This window comes from Puntigrus tetrazona, chromosome 15, assembly GCF_018831695.1.
Source record: "Puntigrus tetrazona isolate hp1 chromosome 15, ASM1883169v1, whole genome shotgun sequence".
Classification (NCBI taxonomy): Eukaryota; Metazoa; Chordata; class Actinopteri; order Cypriniformes; family Cyprinidae; genus Puntigrus; species Puntigrus tetrazona.
The window spans coordinates 11,587,562-11,609,625 of NC_056713.1; the positions used below are offsets into that span (position 1 = coordinate 11,587,562).

General features: G+C 35.1%; 1 protein-coding gene across 1 annotated transcript in view; it reads right to left on the minus strand.

Moving 5' to 3' along the window:
- The window catches only part of esamb (endothelial cell adhesion molecule b), a 33,976-nt gene that overhangs the window by 6,313 nt on the left and 5,599 nt on the right, over positions 1-22,064 (minus strand). The window contains exons 2-4 of the mRNA XM_043259513.1: positions 3,352-3,497; positions 1,703-1,904; positions 1,470-1,625 (exon numbers count right to left, since the gene is read on the minus strand). Of these exons, the coding sequence (XP_043115448.1) occupies positions 1,470-1,625; positions 1,703-1,904; positions 3,352-3,497 (504 nt within the window). The remainder of the gene's footprint in view (positions 1-1,469; positions 1,626-1,702; positions 1,905-3,351; positions 3,498-22,064) is intronic.

The window sequence follows — 22,064 nt, forward strand, 5'->3', positions numbered from 1 at the left end:
TACTCCAGTCTTCAGTGTCACACGAGCCTTCAGAAATCATTCAAATGTGCTCAAGAAATATTTGCTGCATAATATTTGTGTGAGAGCTATCATGCATTTTTCTTGATATAAAACCATTCATTATTTTAGAAAATCATACTCCTAGTGTATTTATTTTTCTGCTTTAGTAAGATTTATTGATAGACTTAACGCCTTAAAACACAGCATTATTAGGAGGAATGGTTTTTTTCTTATTTTTGCCTAAAAAAAGCACTGTGGTTGACATTACTTGAAGAGACTACAACATAAATTACAAAATAAAGTTGAAAACTGTTGTATGGTTGTTAACAAGTAGCAAAATTAAGTCTAAAACAGCTGAGTGATTTTCCTGGGGAATGCCCGGTAGTCTTCCAGGTTGGTCTACAAGCAGACATCATAACAGAACAACTCTACACTTATCTTCTAATTCCTTTTCTGCTCTGCTTATTTTGTGCTACAGGTAAAAGCAATTTTAAAAAAAAGACAAAATAAGCACTTTACTGTATTTTTGATTGTTGATACATCTTTTAACGCAGCATAGCAAATAATAATTCTTGACGACAGGATGATCTTGTGTTAACAGAGTTTTATTTTCAAATTTTTAGTCTAATCATTTAACAGCCAATTCAGTTATTGAGTCATTTATGCTATTTGAACACTTCTTAAGCTCAATAACATTAGTATAGTTTTGGCGGTTTATCTCCAAGATTTTTGATGTTGTTGTTGCTGTTTTAAGAAATCAATACTTTCATTACGAATATAAATCGATGAAAGGAAGTTTTTAAATAAATGCTGTTTGTTTGAAAGGTTTCGGTTACACTATTTTAAGGCGTCCTTGTTATATATATTTAATATACATATTTATATATTATATATTTAAGTACTATTAATATTAATTAATCTAAGTATTATTAATTACTAAAAATGTAATTAATATATGCTTAGGATAATATATGGTTCAGGGTTACTTGCCTGTAATAATGCATCATTTATTGTTTTTATAATAGTAAATCCATGTGTGACATGAACATCTTCAAATAAAGTGCTAACAAAGTTTATATAATATTCAGCACTGATAATAAGAAGAAAATCGTTCTTGAGTACAAATCAGCACCTTAAACTGATTTCTGAAGGATCATGTGACACTGAAAACTGGTGTAATGATGCAGAAAAATTGCCAACGCAGGAATAAATGGCATTTTAAAATATATAAAAATAAAAACATTTCTTTTAAATTGCAATAATAGATTGTTTTACTGTATCTACAGTAAAATCAACAATCTCACAGATTCCTAACTTTTCAATCCATACAGCAAATGAATCCAAATCGTGCCTCCTTCGTTATCATAGTGTGTGAAAAATAAACTCGATGTGTTTAATGCATCCACAAAGCTCCTGAATCATCCTCAGACAAAGAAAGAGAATCAGCTACTGCAAGCATGCAGACTCACTTTGCATGGGAGAGAAGAAGACCTCAGAAAGAGGAGCTGCTTTGGTCCATTTGTACTGAGGAACAGGTTTGCCATGGCTGGATTTACAGCTCAGCGTTACATTGCCACTCAGTACAGGATTTCCTGTCATAGAGCACACAGGCGTGGATGGAGGAACTACAACGAAGAGAAAAAGAAATCATGAGCCAGACGGTAAAGTACCCTGAATATCTCAATACATTTAGCCAAAGTACCTTTAACATTGAGGTGTAGCTCTCCAGACAGGCCTGGAGCTCCAGGAATGATGACGTGGCAGTGATAGCGCCCGGAGTCAGACTCCTGCGTGTTATTGATGTAGATGGACAGATTGGCAGAGGGCATCGACATGGCAAAACCCACCCGCCTCCGGAAGTCAGTGCTACCGATGCCAATCTGTCCCGAGAAGTAGGAGATGACCTGCAGTCAAACGCACAGAGAAGGTAAACTGTCGTACTAAAGATAACCCAAAGTAACCCAGTTCACATATTACACTTTTTGTGCCACACAGTTATTATGTACCTTGCTGTACGTTTGTGTCTCACCGAAAAGTGCACCAAGGTACGTTTATGCCACGAGACCAGGTAGCAAGTATTATTCATACGCACGCATGCATTTGGTATGACCTGACACATTATCATGCCTCGGGTGTATCGGTTGACATTTACATTTCAATCGAAAAGCCTCGGCGATAACGGCTGGAGTTAATCCACTTCTCGCCCATCCATCAAATTCATCCCGTGTTTTTTCATAAGCAGTCTTTGACCTTTCAAGTGTTCCATACTCTTCCGGTGACATTAACGTGAAAGCCATCTGTTGAGCGAGCTGGGTCTGACATGTCAGGTTCATGTAATTTATTAGTCTGCTGATGGAGGACAACAGATTGTTCTATCATGTAATCCATCTGTTTTTTTTTTTTTCAAAAAGACAGCAAAGGAGGGCTGGAAATGGATGGCTTATGTATGTAAAATCAATATCGAGATTATGGGTAAATAAATATATAACATATACACATTGAATTAATTAATAGTATATTAATATACTATATTAGTAAATTAATAATATATAACATGGACTTTTTTTATGTACAGACAGTATAACATGGACTTGCTGTATTTTAAAATTCAGCATCAAGATAACGATATATATAATTAATTATGAATTGATTACATATATTACATTGGAACAATGTTAAAAAAAAATATATATATATATATATATATATATATATATATATATATATATATATATATATATATATATATAAACACACATACAGTATATATTTTAATATATATTTATGCTTATATTCCTATAATTTATATGATATATAAATATATTTAATATATAAATATAACCTACCTGCATGTGTGTGTACTTATATATACAAAATAAATATACACAGTACACAGACGATTCATGTGAACAAAAACATTTATCTTGGATCGCAATTAATTAATTGTTTGACAGCACTATTATATATATATATATATATATATATATATATATATATATATATATATAACAGGGATAAGCTTTGACTTTTTTGGTTTAAATGTAAATACATTAAATTAATTTTTATTAAGAAAATAATTATATAGAACAGAACTTAAGACTACAGACATATATCTTAAGACTTAATTAATTTTTCTTAAGATATATGTCATGGACAAATTTTAAAATTCAATATCAAGATTTTAAGTTAAATATATCTATTTAATTATGTTTTTATTAATAAATTAATTATCTATAATATAAAAAGAGTTTATAGTTTAAGGTTAGATATTATATTATATTATATTATATACAATATATGAAATACTATATATTTTTTTGTACAAATATTCTCTAAATGAAACCTCCTCACTTGTTTGGAGTGATTGGCCATGAAGGTCCAGATGACCGCGTTCTTCTCGATGGAGGTAGTGGGGGTGTACCAGGCCTCCAGAACAACCATTTGTCCCATGATTACCTCCATGTCTTTCCGTGGCATCTCGACCCGCTGAGAATCACCTGTGACAGCAGAGAGACAGCCGGTGTTGAGACACTTCAGAGGGCAGGCTCGGCAACAGGGCTTGACTCTTAGGTGACATCATTAAATTGTACATTTGACAAAAAAGCGAAAAAATCATAATCCTACAAAGACAAAATTCCTAATCCACCAAAACACACACACACGCAAAAACCTTTAAAACCCCTGTGGTTCCCAAAAATCATGTTCTCAGAAGCAAATAAGGTGAAACGAGGTGTCCTTTCAGCAGTTCGCGGCGCACAGTTTTTCGTATGCATCCAACGCGTGTGCGAAAATGCATCTTAAAGTAGGAAAAAACGTAAAAACATCCAAACACGCACAAAGAAATTGTAATAAATGAGCTCCTCAATACGCAACAACCAAGATAGTTTAAGCAAAGAGCAAGAAAACCGCACATAAATATAATAAATAAATAAAATAAACATATAAGTGTATAATAAACTTAACAAAGCTTCCGCTGAAGGAAACGTGCTAAATGCTACCCGAGGAGACTAATTGAAGTGCACCCGAGGTCACTCACAGGGCAGGAAGTCTCCTGAGCTGCTCAGCTGGAGGTGGATCAACTGATCCCAGCATTCCCAACTGTCCTGGTCAGCCAGTTTGGCGGCGTATCCCTCGATCACAGACAGACGTGGTGCTGAGCCGAGCTGCGGCGCTGAACTGCTGCTATATTCCCTTTAACTTTCAGCTTTAGACCGAATCTCTCTGTGACGTCTTGCTTTAGGCTGAGTGCTGCCCTCAAGCCGCTTTGTTATTGCTCATGAGACTGCGCCCATCTCTCCATTTTTTAATTTCTGTTGTGGATCTGGACTAGTAATCCTCCAACAATCTGCAGCTCAATCTCGCCATGCATTCACGTGAAACAAGTCGAGCTCGGCTGGTCTTAAAGATGATGTAACCGACGGCTCTTTCACTGCTGGACTGCCTTCATTCATATTCTCACAGGAAGATAAACCTCCCGGATTAAAGGATCCGATGGGAAACTGATCTAAATCACAAGCACATTACTTATCATTTATCCTCATTAACCTCACAGGGGGAGCTATACGTTAGGACAAGGTCTATTTACCAAAAGATTCTGATTCTTATCAATATAAATAATAATGCCACTAGTAAGCTAATTTTATTACAGTACTTCATTTAGTATTTTTATCATATTAAATGCGTCATTTTATTTTATTGTATCTAGATATTAAAATATTAATAAAATATTAATCATAATAATAAAATAAACAATTCAGTAATTATGTATTCCAATTATCTATATTTATATTAAAATCTTATTTTAAATAATTATAATTATATATGATTTAGTGCTCTCAAATGATTAATCACATCTGAGAGAAATGTTTGTTTACGTAGTTTTGTAATACATATAAATACACGGACATGCATGTATATATTTAAGAAAAATGTGTTTTTATATGAACATAAATATATACTTGAAATATGTGTAAATATTTTCAAAAAATATGCTGTATGTGTATGTATGTATATGTATAAATTAATGAATTGATAAATTATTCATAGCAGTATTAACAAATTATTCAACTAAATTAATAAACTACTTGCGTTTTTCTAGGCTGATAAGACTAGGAACTATACTCTCATTCCAAGCTAAATAATGACACTGAAGACTGGAGTAAAGGCTGCTGAAAAAGTCAGCTTTGGATAACAGGAATAAATTACATGTAAAATATATATATATATATTTATATATATATATATCATTGCTATCAAATGATTAATCAAGAATAATCATATTCAAAATAAAAGTTTTTATTTACATGATATATGTGTGTGTACTGTATATATTTATTATGTATGTGTATATATAAATACAAAAAGATGTATATATTGTTTTTATGAAAATACAGTACTTTCAAAAATTTCAAAATATTACTTTTTTAAAATATTTTTTTATTTCTTTAAGAAAATGCATTCTTCTAATATTACCTACGTAACGATTTGCACAATTTATTAAACATAAACATGTACTTTCCTTGGATATTTAGAACTAAATTTACTTCTTGGACCGTCTAATTCAATCAAAACATTATCCAAAAACAGTATTGTGCTTGTTTCTGTCTGCCAGATTTGTTTTGCACTTTGTCAACCTTTAATCTTTTTAGTGGTAAAAGCTCAATCTTCCCCTTCGTCCCGGCCTGGGACGTTGGAGGGGGTGTAAGTAGGACATGCGTCGCCTGGGCTCATGTGTGGATGTGCGGCGGCTCTCTGATGTGCTGCGCTCAGCAACTGTCTCTGTGTATCCAGGTTTATCCCTTACATTTCTGAGCCATAGTAGTTTATTAAATCAAGGAAAATCTTCCCTAATCCCGTCCCTGGCTCCATCTGTGCTGCTCTAGACAGACACACACAGCACCAAGGTGGAAAGCCTGACATGGACACCTTGATTTGAGGATTAGCGCGTAGCCACGCGACACACACACGTATATACATTTACACTCCAGAACGGACCTGATGAACTCATTTAGAAGTTCAGATCTTCACGCTGTTGCACAGCTATTCCCAGCTATTCACATATTGCACAGCTATATGTTTGTACTGCGCTTTTCTGAATATGTGTTGAGATGAGGATGCTCTGAGTAAACAGAGCCCCACCGCCTTCAAATATAACTCAACAACGGTTGCCTGATAAAGCTTTAGCACGACCAATCCGAGCCAGATCGAAATATAGTGTAACACACTGTATAGTGCACATTCAGAAAGCGCAGACTGGAGAAGAAGTGGGCAAAAGCAATGGGTGAGGGACATCTTTCGGAGATATGTGGAAAATTTCACCCCCTGAAATTAAAAACCAAATGGAAATGGAGATCACAAATTATATTAGATTATTGTAATGACAATAGGCCTCCTAGTGAGGGCAGCACAGTACTGCAGGACGAGGACAACAAGTGAAGTGATGGATGAGTTTAGATGAACAGATTTAACAGGCTATATATCAGTGCCACTGAGTCTCATGTGCATTCAAGAGAATCAGAAATCTCAACCTATAAACGGTCTTTAAAAATAAAAGGTGGCAAAAGAGAGTTTTTATAATGATGGAAGAACTGTTTAGAGGTTCATCTAAGAAACTTTCAGTAAACAGCTCTTAAAGAACCATGTTTTTTCAGTGGGAAAATCATTTTAATAATCTAAACAATCTTTTTCCACAATAAATAAACTTTTGTAAGATGGAAAGGTTCCATGATTCTTAAAGATATTTCATGGAATCATCAATGCCAATAAATAACCTTTATATAGTGTAGTGAACTTAAATTTCATCACAAAAATGTATACAATATTATTCAAAAAAAAAAAAAAATAAATAAAAATATATATATATATATATATATATATATATATATATATATATATATATAATATACTTAACACACACATAAATGTATATGTATATATATATATATATATATATTAGTGCTATCATATCATATATGTGTGTGTGTGTGTGTGTGTGTATATATTTGCACACAAACGTTGCCTATTTATATCATTATATCAAAACTGTACACATAAATCCAAGAACTGCACATGCAAAATGCCTTACATCTCTTGCTAAAAGAAGCTCTGCATTCAGAATATCACAAACACATCTCAAAAACAAACGCAAAAATGCAAACACATTTATCATAATTTGAATTCATGTTAGATTTGAGATGTTAAAACTGTGTGTTGTGTTTTGCAAAAAGTGTTTTATGAGTCAAAGGCCAAGATTTGGTGTGTTCTTCTGGTTTTTGAGTGTGAGGTTTTAGAAACTGTGTGAAGAAGATCTTGTGTGTAAGCAGTATTAACATAATATAGGTATTTAATATTCAATTATATACCGGTAAACTTTATTAGTGTACTTATATATAATTTACCTCAACAACTGAGTCAGTTTAACTGCTAAGTTATTTTTTCTTAGTGAATCATACTGATCTGATTCACCTCAGTGATTCAGTTGAAAGATGAGTTTTTTCACTGGAAAGGAATAACAACAAATGTCTCTTTCTCACACGCCTTCAATATATATATACAAGTACCGTATGTACTGTTGTTATACCAAAAAAGTCATTCACAACACATTCCACAAAAATGCAAAGCACAGAGATTTGAACGACCAAGAGCTGAGCAAATAGGCAACAACTAGTCTACAAGTAACTAACTTTATCCAGAGGTTCAATGTCAACTTACAGACCTACCCTAAGCAAGGCAAGCAGCTTTTATTAAATTTATCAAAGCTTTGAACCGAATGTTGATAGGAGCCAACTCAATAAACAGAGACCCATTGTCTTCTAATAATCTCCTCTTTTGCTTGTCTCCGGCTCGTAGGGTTGTCTGATAAAAGCTTTAGCATGAGCGATCGGATCCAGCTTTGAAATACCTGCTAATCTTGGGCAGCTGCACATCAGGAAGCACTTAACTGAGGAATGAGCGATGCAGCTCTGGTCTGAGGAGTACGACCGATCCTTCCTGTTTGATTTCAGACTCTAATGTCGGGGTTTAATTATCAGAGAGTTTACCTTGAGAGCTGAGAGCGAGGTCAGAGGTATATGTTGACACTGAGTGAAGGTCGCAAAGGCTGATATAAACACAGGCAAATAGAAACGCAGTCTGTTTGTGGTTTAAGTAAGAGTTTTTCGGCAGATGGCAATTGAATAGTAAAGATTTGGTGAAGGCTCCTTTAAATAGGATTTCATCAGTTTAATCTCTAGTGCTATTTTAAGCAATTTTCAGTGTGTTGTCACATCAAAGGACCTCTAAATCCCTGTAAGTTTAGATCGATTCTTCATGCATACATGGACACGGACAGGACAGTCATCTGGGGAGGACAATCACAAGCAATGTCAGAGCTCTACCAAGGTCTTTTAGGTTACAAAGGCCCAATGGAAACTACTGATTTCGAACATTTTACTTAGATAGCGTTCTCTAAAATAATGATTCACATGCAAAGTGTATGAAAGAGGTTTTTTTATTGTGTAACTAAGCTAAAAATGTGATAAAATTTTACAGTATATACAAATGTACACTACCGAATAGAAGAACAGCATTTATTTAAAATGATAAATGTCACTTTTAGCAGTTTAATGCATCCTTGCTGAAGAAAACTATGAATTTCTTGAAAAAAAAAAAAAAAAACTGGCTTAAGTACATTTATAAAAATCTCTCAATGTCATCCTAGATTAATTTTTCACTCAGCCAACCGCAATGCATCCTGGGACGGCCCTGTTCGTGAAACATGCATGTCATGCTGCCCGAACCTGACCAAACTGAGGAATATCAGAAGCTGCCTATCTTTTGAAAGTGCCTTCAGGTCAGCAGCGAGTCCATGACGCTGGCTACAGGTAGTCGACTTACGAGTTTTGAGCAGAGCCTTTTCCCCTTTTCTCCTCTAAGCATTTCATATCCTCTTCCTCTCTCTTTTCAGGCACACACACACACACACACACACACACACACACCACTATAATAACTAATATTAATCTTCAAAAAAAGAATACGTCGTACAACGGAGGCCATAAATTGTGACATGACATTATGGGAAAAGCTAAAATAGAGCGACTGCGGGGCTGGCGAAAAACTTATCGGCCATAAATACGGTCTTAAATCAATGTGACTGCTTTTTGCTCTCAGTCATTGTGACCCGAGCTGTCAGCTATAGCCTTCCAGAGAAACCCAAACAACAGAAATAATACCTCAGTATACAGAGAGTTAATAGACTCTGCAAGTTCAGTCAATATCTGATCATAATAACACTAGTAGACAGCCAGATACATAGATTTTCAATAAACACCTTTAGGCGCCATTTCAAAAGGTCCTGCTTTAGATAATTTAAGCTGCCACCAGGATCATTATATTTGTTTACATATCTGACTGCTTTGAAATGGGCGCGCATGCTTTGTTTTGATTGGTGTATCGGTCCGGGAGAGCGTTATAAATCTAAAGAGCGCTGCCTAGAGTGTGAAGAGCATCAATCAGCCTGAATGTGACGGTCCTGAAGTGCTCTCCATCTCTGCCACTCAAGTCCGCGGGAAGAAAATGATGCCGTTCCACAAAGCTACTCTCTCCGTAGCCTCCGGCATATGGACACAATCTCCTCCTACAAATCTGTGCAGAAAATATTAATCCATGCAACAGGCAGATGGATGGGGCTTGAATTATGTATAGAGCTCGAGCTCAAGGAGGAGAATTACTCCACGAGTCTGACGTGCGACATCAAAATCAGGTTCTGGTGAAGGAAAGTCAGGAGAGAAGATCATTAAGGGCTCTGTGGATGAGATGTGATTCGCAAAGATAGGATTAGGGTTGGAGTCTCAAAGGATATTTAATGGGCATAAAAGGCTATCAGGAGAGATGAGGCGGCATGTTGCCTTGGGCCCTACGTTCACTCAATTCACAAAATGGGGGAGACGCTTTAATGCTCATAACACGCTCATAGTAAACTGCTGTACTTGATTCTGAACCAGAGAGCATTGAATCCTGGGTAGGTAGTTATATAGCTGTTATAACTGCTCTGAATGTCACTTCATGGGCTTTTTACCATTTCTTTTGAGAATAATACTGTGACATCACATACAAACAAAAACTGGTCTTCACAGCAACCAGGCAAAATAAAAGTTCACCTTAACTTGAAGAAACGGTGACAGAAATGTAATGATAACACTCCTATTACAAATAAAATAAAACATTTGTTTTAAAGAAATATTTACCAGAATTTATTTAGCAGAAAAATGTAATACACAAAACAGTATTTCGGGAAAAAATTAATTAATAAAATATCCAAAAAGGCACACAACTTTATAAGATGTTGGTATTTGGTTAAATTTCGTTATGTCAAATGTCAACCTGATACTATATTGACATCCTGTGCCTGCTGCGAAAATATTTATTTTTAGAAAATGTATCAATTTATAATTTTATTAGAGACGCTTTTGATGTGAATACTTAATACATTAAAATAAAGTATAGAAAAGTCATGAAATAAAACTTCATAGAGCTATAGAAATGTAATCTTTGTTAAGCTTTTAAATTGCTATTTAATATTGAAAGTTTTATAATGTCAATCAATTACATTTTTAATTAAATAAAATGTAACCAGTAAACATTTTTAACTGAAAAAACAAACAAAACATAAACAATTTTGAACAAAGAAAATATATAAAATGAATATCATAGGCCACTACACAACTGACATCCTGCAGGATCTTCATAATAATAAGTAAAATAAAGAATTCTTATCTGTGAATATTATCACTACATGATAACACTACTTGTTATACATGTGTGTGTTAAGACCTGAATGTGTGTCCATGTGTAATGACTTTGGCTTTATTGGACACCCTCCATCTGTACGCACTTATCAGATGTCCGTCATCTCATCGAGCAGAGGTCTGTGGAGCTCTGCTTCAGGGTGGCCGCTCTGGATTATAAAAAGAACAAAAATGAAATCTAAACTAAATCACAGAGACCTTAAATCAGACGGTCTCTCCAGTCATGGGCCGTGGGATAAATATTTAGATGTCAGCGAGGGGAATGGATGCACTCTTTTCATCTCTTGGATGTATCATTTCCAGGGAGATCAGACAGCTGCTATGGCAACCTCAGAGCTGACATCATCTTTCAAAGTTTGGGAGGTTAATTAGGCCATTGTTCAATCAAATATTGAATAAAATATAAATAATATAAATACAAAATATAAATACAAATAATAAAAAAATGTTTCCAGTTGGAAGTTGCTAGAAATTGAAAATGACTAAATAATTACAAGGAAATGGCCAATTTTGAAGTAGAAGTATAAAGTATTTTTTAACATATTCCAATAATCCTTGTTTTATAATCCTTTATTATCCTTGTTCAAAAATATGCATTGTATATATATTGTCATGGTGTGGTGAGGGAATAAACGCACAAAGATGAAAATTTTTTCACACAGAGCACATGGGGAATGAAAAAGCACATATATACTTATATATTTATATACTTATACTTATATTCATGATATATTAGTAATTTTATGACACACTGGCAACGTAACTACGACAATTTCATTACCATCAATAATAAGTTCTTTATATGCTCTCTGACCACATTGCTATTTAAAATGACATTTGTAATTAAACTTCTGACACAAGTTTGAAAGTTCTTAAAAGGTGTACATTTTTATATTCTTTGGATCAACTAGTCGACATATATGAATGTTTATTTATAACCATACTGAAAATAAGTAGGTCTAAATATTGTAATCAGATGCTAACTGTCTAGCTATCAAGCTAGCTGGTGCTAAGTTAAGGTACATTTTAGATAATGCCCAAATACTTTTGGATAGACTACATCTGAGGGGAAAGGGCAGGATGTGATGTTCAAAACATGGTAACTACATTAATTATCAAAAAGGGAAGTGATGCCCTCTGCGGGCATTTGGCCAGGAGTGTGTTTACACCACAGACAAAAAAAATATTTTCCTTCAAATGTTCTTCCAAACCTATTCTCATGTCACATACGGTAGAACTGTGATGGTCTGCAAAACAACAAGCTTCAAACCACTAGTGAAAATAAAATCAGTTTTCTCTCAGGTTTCTCACAGGGTTAGCTTCATAGGATTATAAAAATGTGTGCTAATATAAAATTAAGTAGCCTGTATAAAATATACCACCAAAATAATATACCACCTCTCTATATATATATATATATATATATATATATATATATATATATATATATATATATATATATATATATATATATTTTTTTTTTTATATTTATCCAACATATAAAACTTTTGTAACCTTATGTATGTCTTTACTGTTTTAATCGATTTAACAAGTTTTAATCTTATGGACCCCAAACGTTTGAACAGTGGTGTCATACTGCTGGAGAAAAGAAAGACAAGGATAACTGATTAAAACAACAGAAGATGACCCACCGCAAAAGCTGTTTAAAAAGGATAGCCCGATATTTATGCAAGTGCATGTTCGACACAGGGCTCCCAAACAAAACGAAAATGCTAGATCTGACCTAGAAGAAGAGGAGGGCCATTGGGAGCTGGGATGAATGTAGAGATCTGTGCCTAAATCCCACAGGGCTGCCCCGTACAGCTGTGGGACAGAGCGGCCCCCGTGCTGAGGCTCAGGTGTTTTATACAGTTGCCAAGCGAAAGCAGCTCAAAGCTAGCATGCAGAACATGGAGTGTTTCGTCATGCGCTCCAATGGAGAGCTGGAAAAACTTCAAAATATGGTCACATCCCAATCTTCATTTATTGCCATCACTAGAACGCTCTCCAGGGATGAGAATTTGGAGAACATATGGTGAGCAACACAGTCCTGTGAGATTTAGTAACATTTAAACAACATCTTTTGAATTTTGAAAATATAAAACACTATATCAACATATAATAGAAAGCAGTACAAAATAGCCAGTCAAGCTAACAAATGAAAAGTTTATATTACAGAAGTATTTAATTCTCAGCAAGGCTGCATTTATAACGGCTCTATTTATAAAGTAGACAAAAAATTAAATGAAATAAAGGTTTTGTATTTTAATATATAAACTAACATAATAATTAAACTTTTTGTGTGCGATCACAAGACTGAATTTTCAGCAGCCATACTTATATTTTTCATGCGAAAATCATACTGATATGCTGATTTGCAAAAGCGTTTCGTATTATCATTATCAATATTTTTGTATTGTTGTGCTGTTTAATATTCTTGCGATATTATGTGAAATTAATATTTTTGTTTTCACAATTATTGTATAAATAGAGGGAAAGGGAAGAATTGATTTTTGTGACATTATAAACATGCCTCAACTTAACGCTTTCTTGTTGAATAAAATAATTAATAAAACAAAAAAACATGGCATGGTTCCGCATCTCTTCTGATATGTGTAACAAGATGATGCATCACTAGGTCGGAGAACTGGGATGATGGGCTCATGAAAGAAGATGAGTCATTGTGAATCCATATCGTTCGCGTCATTGACTGAAATCATTAGTCTGACCTGAAACATGTTCACCACATCAAGAATGTCTTCATAGTCTTGAAGTTTAAAGCGACGGTTTAATTGGTCTCTTGAGTTTTAAAAATAAAACAAACAGTTAGAGACTAAAAGAGAATCTTCCACCGTAATGCATGCAAAGAATAGCATTTTCACACATCGTGATGACTCTCATAACACTGCCCTTTCGTGCACCTCTCATCAGACGCCATGCAAATTGTCCCGTAATCATTCAAAAGGTCAGGTTCAAATTTGGCTGGATTCGGTAACACAGGCTCGAGGAACACATTAATGCAAGGATCCTAAATCTTTTGTTTTGCTTCTGGAGACACATGCTGCCTTTTGATGATAAACCACAGGAATGAGCTAGGAAGATGAATGCATCTTATTAAATCCCTGACATGTTTATGATTCTGCCGAAAAGACAGGTCAGGACGCCCAGAGCGAGGCATAATATTGTCACGGTGCTTTGCAGTTATACAAACAAAGTGAAATATAAAACGAACAGACTGTTTTTACGCACCGCATTTGCTAGCCTGTTGACAAAACAATTTAGAATAAATACGACTGTTATCATGGTGAGTTATAAAAGACATTAATATAATTATGTGGACTTGTGAGAGCAGGCAGACTCATTTACTATATATATATATATATATATCAGTATATTCATTACATATCAAATAAAGGGTGCAAGCTTGTTTGTTTAATTTATCAATGTACATTTTTGGCTATATTATGAGTGCTTACGGCTGTTGTGCATAGCATATTTTTTCTAATAAACTATATAGATACTGTGTATATGATAACACGTTCGATTGGGAAACACTATTCACTATTAATTAGCTTATTATCCTGCATATTGGTATTCTGTATTTTTACGATCCCCTAACCCATTTTAACTCTTAATAAAGTGCTGCCCAAAGAACTTCTTATTCAACAAGGATGCATTAAATTGATCAAAAATGACAATAAAGGAATTTTATTGTTACAAAACATTACTATCTCAAATAAATGCTGTTCTTTTGAACTTTATATTCAATAAAACTTATCACGGTTTCCACAAAAAATATTACACAACTGCTTTAAAATATCAGCAAATTGAAATGATTTCTGTATCATGTAACATGACTTTTAAGATTTAAACAATTAGCATGGTGAGCATTATTCTTTTCCCAGAAAACATTTAATAACATTACTGACCTTTTAAACAGTAAAAATTATGTTGATATATCATAAAACAGGCTGATGTTTTACTCGATCTTAGCACACGGTCATAAATATCCTCGTACCTCTAAAAGCAGCTAAAAATGTCACATATTTTTGCATCCTGTCATATTATCCATAATACATTAGCGCAAGACGTGCATGAAATGCCAAGATTTAAACAAAACAGCCTTCATTCTTCACACTGAAGGAGCAGCACGACTGTCACGTCGAGCTGTCAGCACATGCACAGACTCTAGCAGAGACTGAATCAGGACAGGACGGCTTCCTCCAACTGTCTATTTAGTTAGTATACTAAGACATTCAGCGAACGCAGTGTACACCAATCACGGAAATGTCTCCCTGGAGCAAACCTGAGGTTAAATGCTTTGCTCAAGGGCACAACAGTAATAGGTTTCCTCGTAAGCGCACACATTGCTTGGACGTGGACACAAACCTGTATAAAAAAGATAGTAAAAATTGCACCCTAAAAATATGAACTACAGCATTATACTCAAACACACAAAGGCTTTTTGTACTCCGACTGCAACACTGTCTCAAAGCAGAGGAATCTGCTGAAACGTGCAGGTGTTCATTCACTGACGCACACTCACTTCAAGGACATTAGACAGAGCTCCTTTTAAACTCGTTCAAAGCAATATAGGTTTATATGTCCTGCAACAGACCTTGGTCAGGAAACGCCAAATTTAATTTGAGGGAGACAATGCTCTGAGGGATTGCTGTACAGTGAGTTCAATTCGACATGCTGACCTAGGTCGCATCTACTTTTTACTATCCAAAGTGTTATGTTTACCGAGTATTTTCAATCCTTTCCGTGAGCTTGTTTTCATTTACGTTGAATCACGTACGGTGTCTACTCCTGACTGCAATCTGTAACAGGCCATAACAAAAGGATATTTCGAGGCAAATGAAATTAGTGCTCTCGAAAGTGAACAGGCCAATTAAACGAGGAGGATAAAACGGATGCAAATTTAAAATGATGCATGCGTCAGTGGCGCGTCATGGATTTGAAAACCATAAATACTAAAACAGACACGGTCCTATTGACTCATTAACCTTGTCTCATTAGACATGCTCAGTCCATTTTGAGCTTTTGTGATGTATTCTTAATGAAAGCTACAAAAAAATTTCAGTAATTTAAATACATTTTTATATAAAAAATTTAATATAAAATAAATATGTTATATGAAAAACAAATTAGAAATTGCCAGTTAACTGAATGCATTAAAATTACTACTAAACTAAATATATGAATAGAAATACTATAAATATATATATATATATATATATATATCATCTTCAAGAATCATCTAAAAACCATCTCTTCCAAATTTATTTGACCCCTCACTCTCTGTTCTATTTTAAGTTCCCTTTTAGACTCGCACTCTGTTTACTAATTCATTTACTGCTTGCTTTCTTTAAAAACAGCAACAACAACTTCTCTATTCTTTTCGTATTAAAAAAAAAAATGTTTTTTTAATTTATTAACTTAAATAGTCAAGTCATCTTTCACTCAGTTAAGTTGAGCAAATATTTGGTGTTACGTTTGCTGGACTTACATGTAGTTGTTGAAACAACTTGTAGTAAACTTACATAAAACAGTAATTTTTCCTCTACCAAAAAGTAGTATACTTCAAGTTTATTTTATTAAATATACTTAAAAAACTAAAAGTGGACTAAATTAGCCCACTTTAGTATACTTTAAACGTAACAGTAAACATATAGTACAATCACTAAAGAGGAAAATGTCATTTTTGTTGGCCAGTGGTCAGTGTTTTCTTTAGTTGGGCTCTTGACTCTTGACTTTATAGCAATAAACTTTGTTTGACTGCTGCCAAAAAAGAGATAATTTCATAATCGTCACTGTGGTTTTACATCATTCACATCATTTGATTTGAATCGCTGAACTCGTCTCTGAGTTATGTTTACGTTCATTACAGCAGTCCTGTTATTCTACAGCAGAAGATCTAGCGTTTTCAGTGTAATTGAAAGATTTTTTTAATAATTGGTTGGCTTTAGAAAATATAGGATGAGGGTCTACACAGACATCAAAAGTCAACGCATGAATCTCAACAAAGGTGACAAACAGCATATTCAGTTAAACAGATCAACTCATTTATTCATGCCACAATGCATCATGGGAGTCACAGATAAGTTTTGATTAGTGGCACCCAGAATGCACTGCGACTTGCTTTTTAATGGTCACCATTGTTGAGGATCTCATGCTGATTCTTGATGTCTGTGAAAATGAGAGGGACGTTATGATGTTGAGGAAAAATTACTAGTTTATGTCGGTTGAATGAAAACATGAAAAATTAAGTTTGTGTTTTGAAGTTGATTTAACTAAACATTTTAAATGCTCATTATTTGATACAGCACACTGGCTTAATTTACTATAAGTTATTTCAACAACTACATAAAATTTAAGTAAATGTAAAACCTAGGGCTCTATCATACACCCGGCTAAATGTGGCGCAAGGTGCAGTGCAAGTGTGTTTGCTAGTTTCAGTTCGAGGCAGTTCTCATTTTCCAGTCAAGCACCACGTCGCTTAACTAGCAAATGCATATGCACCTATTTGTGCGCCCACGGGCATGCTGGTCTAAAAAAGAAGTCCAGGTTAGTGGCATGTTGCTATTTTGAGGAACTGAAAACGGACTGTGTCCAACTCAAACCTGGTCTAAAGTCTAAAGTCAAATATAAAAATGTAATGGTGGACAGTCATTGTGCATCAGAATTATTTGCAGTTCAGCATATTACTACTTTTAATGACAAATGAAATTGGCTAATTAATGAAACAATCGTGCCAATACACACACATACACGTATAGATATGAGCTGACTCATCAGACGGAGCTATTTGAAAGCCACTTGACATGTAATTTCAATAAAATTAAACAGTATTTAACGAGTCAGTGTATTTTATAATGGTATGAATTTTTGAATTGTTCAGCCAAACGGAGAACCTGCTCGGTCAAAGTATTAAAAGACGGAGGAGGCTGAGGATCTTGAGAAGCGTTCAGCTTTTCTGCCAACAAATTCCATCTAGTGAATAGTAATCTGCCATGGCGCGAGCACAACTCTCTCTTAAAGGAGATGGGAGATGATTCTGATTGGTTTATTGCACATTACGCCCTAAAAACACCAATTACTTAGTAAGGGAATAGGGACAACCAATTGTGACTATAGCAAACGTGGATTTGGACACTCCCTGAGTGCACCTGCGCCGTTGGCTATAGACTTTGCATTTAGATCATTAAAATAGGGCCCATAACGTTTGCTAAACTTAACTGAGTGAATACAACAAGATGACTTGACTAAGTCAAGTTGTGCCAACAAATCATTTTTTTACAGCGTACAGCATTAACCCAACCGAAAGTCATAGCACATAGCTTCTATTGTTCTCATTTGTAAGTCACTTTGGTTAAAAGCGTCTGCTAAATGACTGAATGACTTATATAATATAAGGAAGTAGCTCGTTGTAGTTTTTGTTGGCATGAAACTGGCAGAATTTTAAAAGACGTTATCTCCATTTGCATTGAACTTTCAGCATCGTTTATGCTTGTTTATGCTCGAACAGCAACATTACACTAACATTTAAAAAGTGAAATCGCAATCAACCACCTCTTTAATAGTTAAGATCAGGTATGTGAATTAAGGGATCTAAAATGTGGTCATTATAAGGCATTAATGTGTACTAAAACAGTCAATATGCATGTTAATTGTGAGAATTGGTACTCAAAATAAGGTGTTACCGTATGCGTGAACTAAAATGAAAAAACTTAAATCATGAAGTTGCAAAATGTTATATATTTTTAAAAAGCTCATTTAAACATATCAAAATACAGCAAGATGACACTAAAATAACACTGATTTGGTGTTAAAGCAGCGATTTTCACCTCCATCTGCGAACATTTAAGTTACCAAAAGTAAATGTTAATATGTAAATAATTCCGGTCAAAGGGTCAAGTCTGCAACCTGTAAGTATTAGAGTGAGAAGTGTTGTCGTTCTGGCGTGTGAAAGACACTGTGTGAAAGATTAGCGGCCAGTACAATTACAGTAAACGGGTTATATTTTGCTAGAGTGTCCGATCAGGAACAATGACCTTTCCCCCGACATCTTTTTCCTGGGGCATTCTGTGGATCCTTAGGGGATTGGACTATGCTCTTTAGTCCATGTAGCTAAGCTGTCTCTTCACACTATAATCCCATTAGCAGCCCAAGCTGTCTTTACGAGGAAAAAGACAGGCCGATTCTGGCCTTTAACGAACAACAGTTCTTAATCTGTGACTTTTCAATTCCCAGTACAATTGCATTAAGCATTGCTGTTAATTCAGAGAGTGGGTGGAAACCCCTTTTCGCATGCTACAAGGAGGATTTCAGCAGATTTACTCCCAGCTCTCAGCCAAACATTGTAAAATAAGACATCTATTAAATGGAACTATTACAATAGAGAAATGCAATATTAATATAGATCAAAGGGAAACAGAAGTTGTTAAGCTAAACGGTTCTAATGCGAGCTGCCTATAAAAATAACTTGTCAAGAGCCATCTGAACCGAAATGAACGGAAATGCATCATACCAGCTATGATGGATTGATGTTCTGTTTTGCCTGAAGGAAATCCTTTACACCATATTTTGGACGGTAAACCTATATTCTATACGCCTGATGGTAATTTTTCATTTTAATTCAAAGAGAATAACACGACAACCATATTCTGCACAGGCCTAAACGCAGGGGTCTGATGAGGAAACACGTTCTCCTAAATTATTGATCACACCATCAGTTCGCTTTAAATTCTACAATGTTTTCTTGGTGCATGAAAGATGCACCAGCTTGAGCAAGATATTCGCATGAGACATATTCGCCTTAGCTAAACAATGACGCACCGGCTTGCTGTCACTAAAATAAGGGTAAAGTGGGGTCTTGCTATGACTGAATGCCCTAGCGAGCATTTAATGTTGTCACATTTTCCCAAGTATTACCATAGTGCTTCTCTGCTTGACAGTAACAGTCTGCTGCTCAGAAATAATAGATGCTCACCAAAACACTGCTTCATTTGCCTCAAAGAGGGAAGCCTGAGGAGAAACGCATTTCAATCGTAGAATGACACTCACGCGGGGACGGAAATCACAAGAAATTTAGATATTCTGCTTTAGATTCATGAACAATTCTTTCAGGAATTTTGAGGAATGAAACAGCGAATTTTCACTGCAAAAATGGCACAAAAAAATTTGCATCGGAGCATCTAATAGGGTACATGGATTTCTCGTATTATCTGTTTCACTCTAACTATAATCGAAAAAGATAAACACCAAATCAATATTAATATAAACTGTGCATGCGTTAGAAGAAAAGATAAAAAGCTCCAGGGGATTTTGTGTTTACGTGGAAGCTGTTTATATAGGCAAGATAAATGAAATTCAATCTGTAGAAAAAAAACAACTACCCGAGTAGCCTGCTTATTTGTAAAGCACAATAGAGAGCCGCTCTTTACCATAACAGAAGCTCTTATCTGCTCCAGACTGCTCTGCTTATAGACCATATTCTAACTATGGATACCGATGGCTATGTTTTACTGCTTTATGTTACAAACTTTGACAATCAAATTATTAAGGTCAAATGGTTAATAAACAGCACTGAGCCCAATGTACACAGCACAATTTCCACAGCAGAATGTAGAGCACTCCAAACCTCCACAGACTAGGATGCCGGGCTTATCAGGTCCAAGCAGGTTTCACAGATGCTGCTCTGCGCGTGGAACTGGGACTACATCAATTTAGCAACCAAGCTGGGGAAAATTGAGGCCTGACATAGAAATGAGAAGGTAACACAACTTTAAAGATGACGACAAATTTGCAGCTGGATGCATTTGCTATAGACCCTGAGTAGTTTTTTTTTTTTTTTAAATGGCATGCAAAACTGTTTATAAATGTTTTGTATACATATACAAGGAGTCAAAAAGATTTCTTAACAATTCTGAAAGAAATCTTTTTTGTCACAAAGGCAATTTATTGACTTAACTTAATTTATTTGATTAAAAATACAGTAAAGCCAGTAATAATGTGATTTTGTTTACGATTTAGGCTAACTAAACACACACGGGTCTGTTCAGCTTATAAATGCAATGGCCAGTCAGATGCGTTCAGATGAGTCTTCGCTGAAACGCGAGGGTTTTGTTCACTCACTCAGAAAAACAAAGAGCCCAATAATATAAGCAAGATATTCATTCACAGCTTCAGTGATTAAAATGGGTGTTTTTGCACATATTTGATAATCAAGATATTAAATGATATAGTTAACACGTTTTTTTTTTCACTCATGCCGCCTCAAAAATATTAAGTGCATGATGCCCCTTGTCCTCAGTGCCACATGATCCAGAAGAAGTCATGAAAAAGTGTGTGTGTGCATATTAAATGTGTATATTAACTACATGTATTTATAATATTAATTATATGAATAAATGTGAATACATGTGAATATAAATTTTTAAGAAGAAGAAGAAATAGACATAATTAAAGAATTGGATATACACCAGGTATATATATATATATATATATATATATATATATATATATTACTGACCTAATGATCGACTGTCCAGTTCTTCGGTATATACATTTGTCTAATTCTTCAATATTGTTTTCAATTATTTATAAAACTGCATCAAAATAAGCAACATCACACTCACAAACATGCTGCTGTATTGAACATGAGCACACAAGTATGTGTGAAATTGCTTAATTTCAGAAATAATCACTGTCTTTGGACCTTTAACTGCTATTTCGTGGATTCAGAATGTCATGCTGCAGGTGCCGAATGCCGCCCCACACGTATGACTGCGAGCTCAGCCCCATCATGTCTGTGATTATTCTCCTTAATTACATTTGCAGGTGATGGGTGCACAGCATGGCCAACCTCTTCCAACCTTTGATATTATCTCACACGGCCATTTCTCATCCTCAGGCACATCACAGTAATTGCTACTACTATCACAGGGACGGCGTAATAAAAAGCCCTCCTAGATAAGAGTTAAAAACATGCTGCCCCTTCACAAGATGTCAGTCACGTACAGAGGAACGGACGGATGTGGATCAGCTGCACAGATGTAGCGGCAGGCCAGGGGGAGGTTTAATAAGAGCTCAGGAGAGATGGGGGAGATGTGTTATGCTCCGCAGCGATAAGAGAGAAGGGAACGGACGACTCTGTCGCAGATCAGAGAGAGTGAGAGCGAGGGGGCAGATGAAAGCTTAAAACAATCAGCGGCGTTAATCTGCAAGGTGCAACAGCTGCTCCTGGTGTATTCTGAGGTGGCTGGCCCGGAT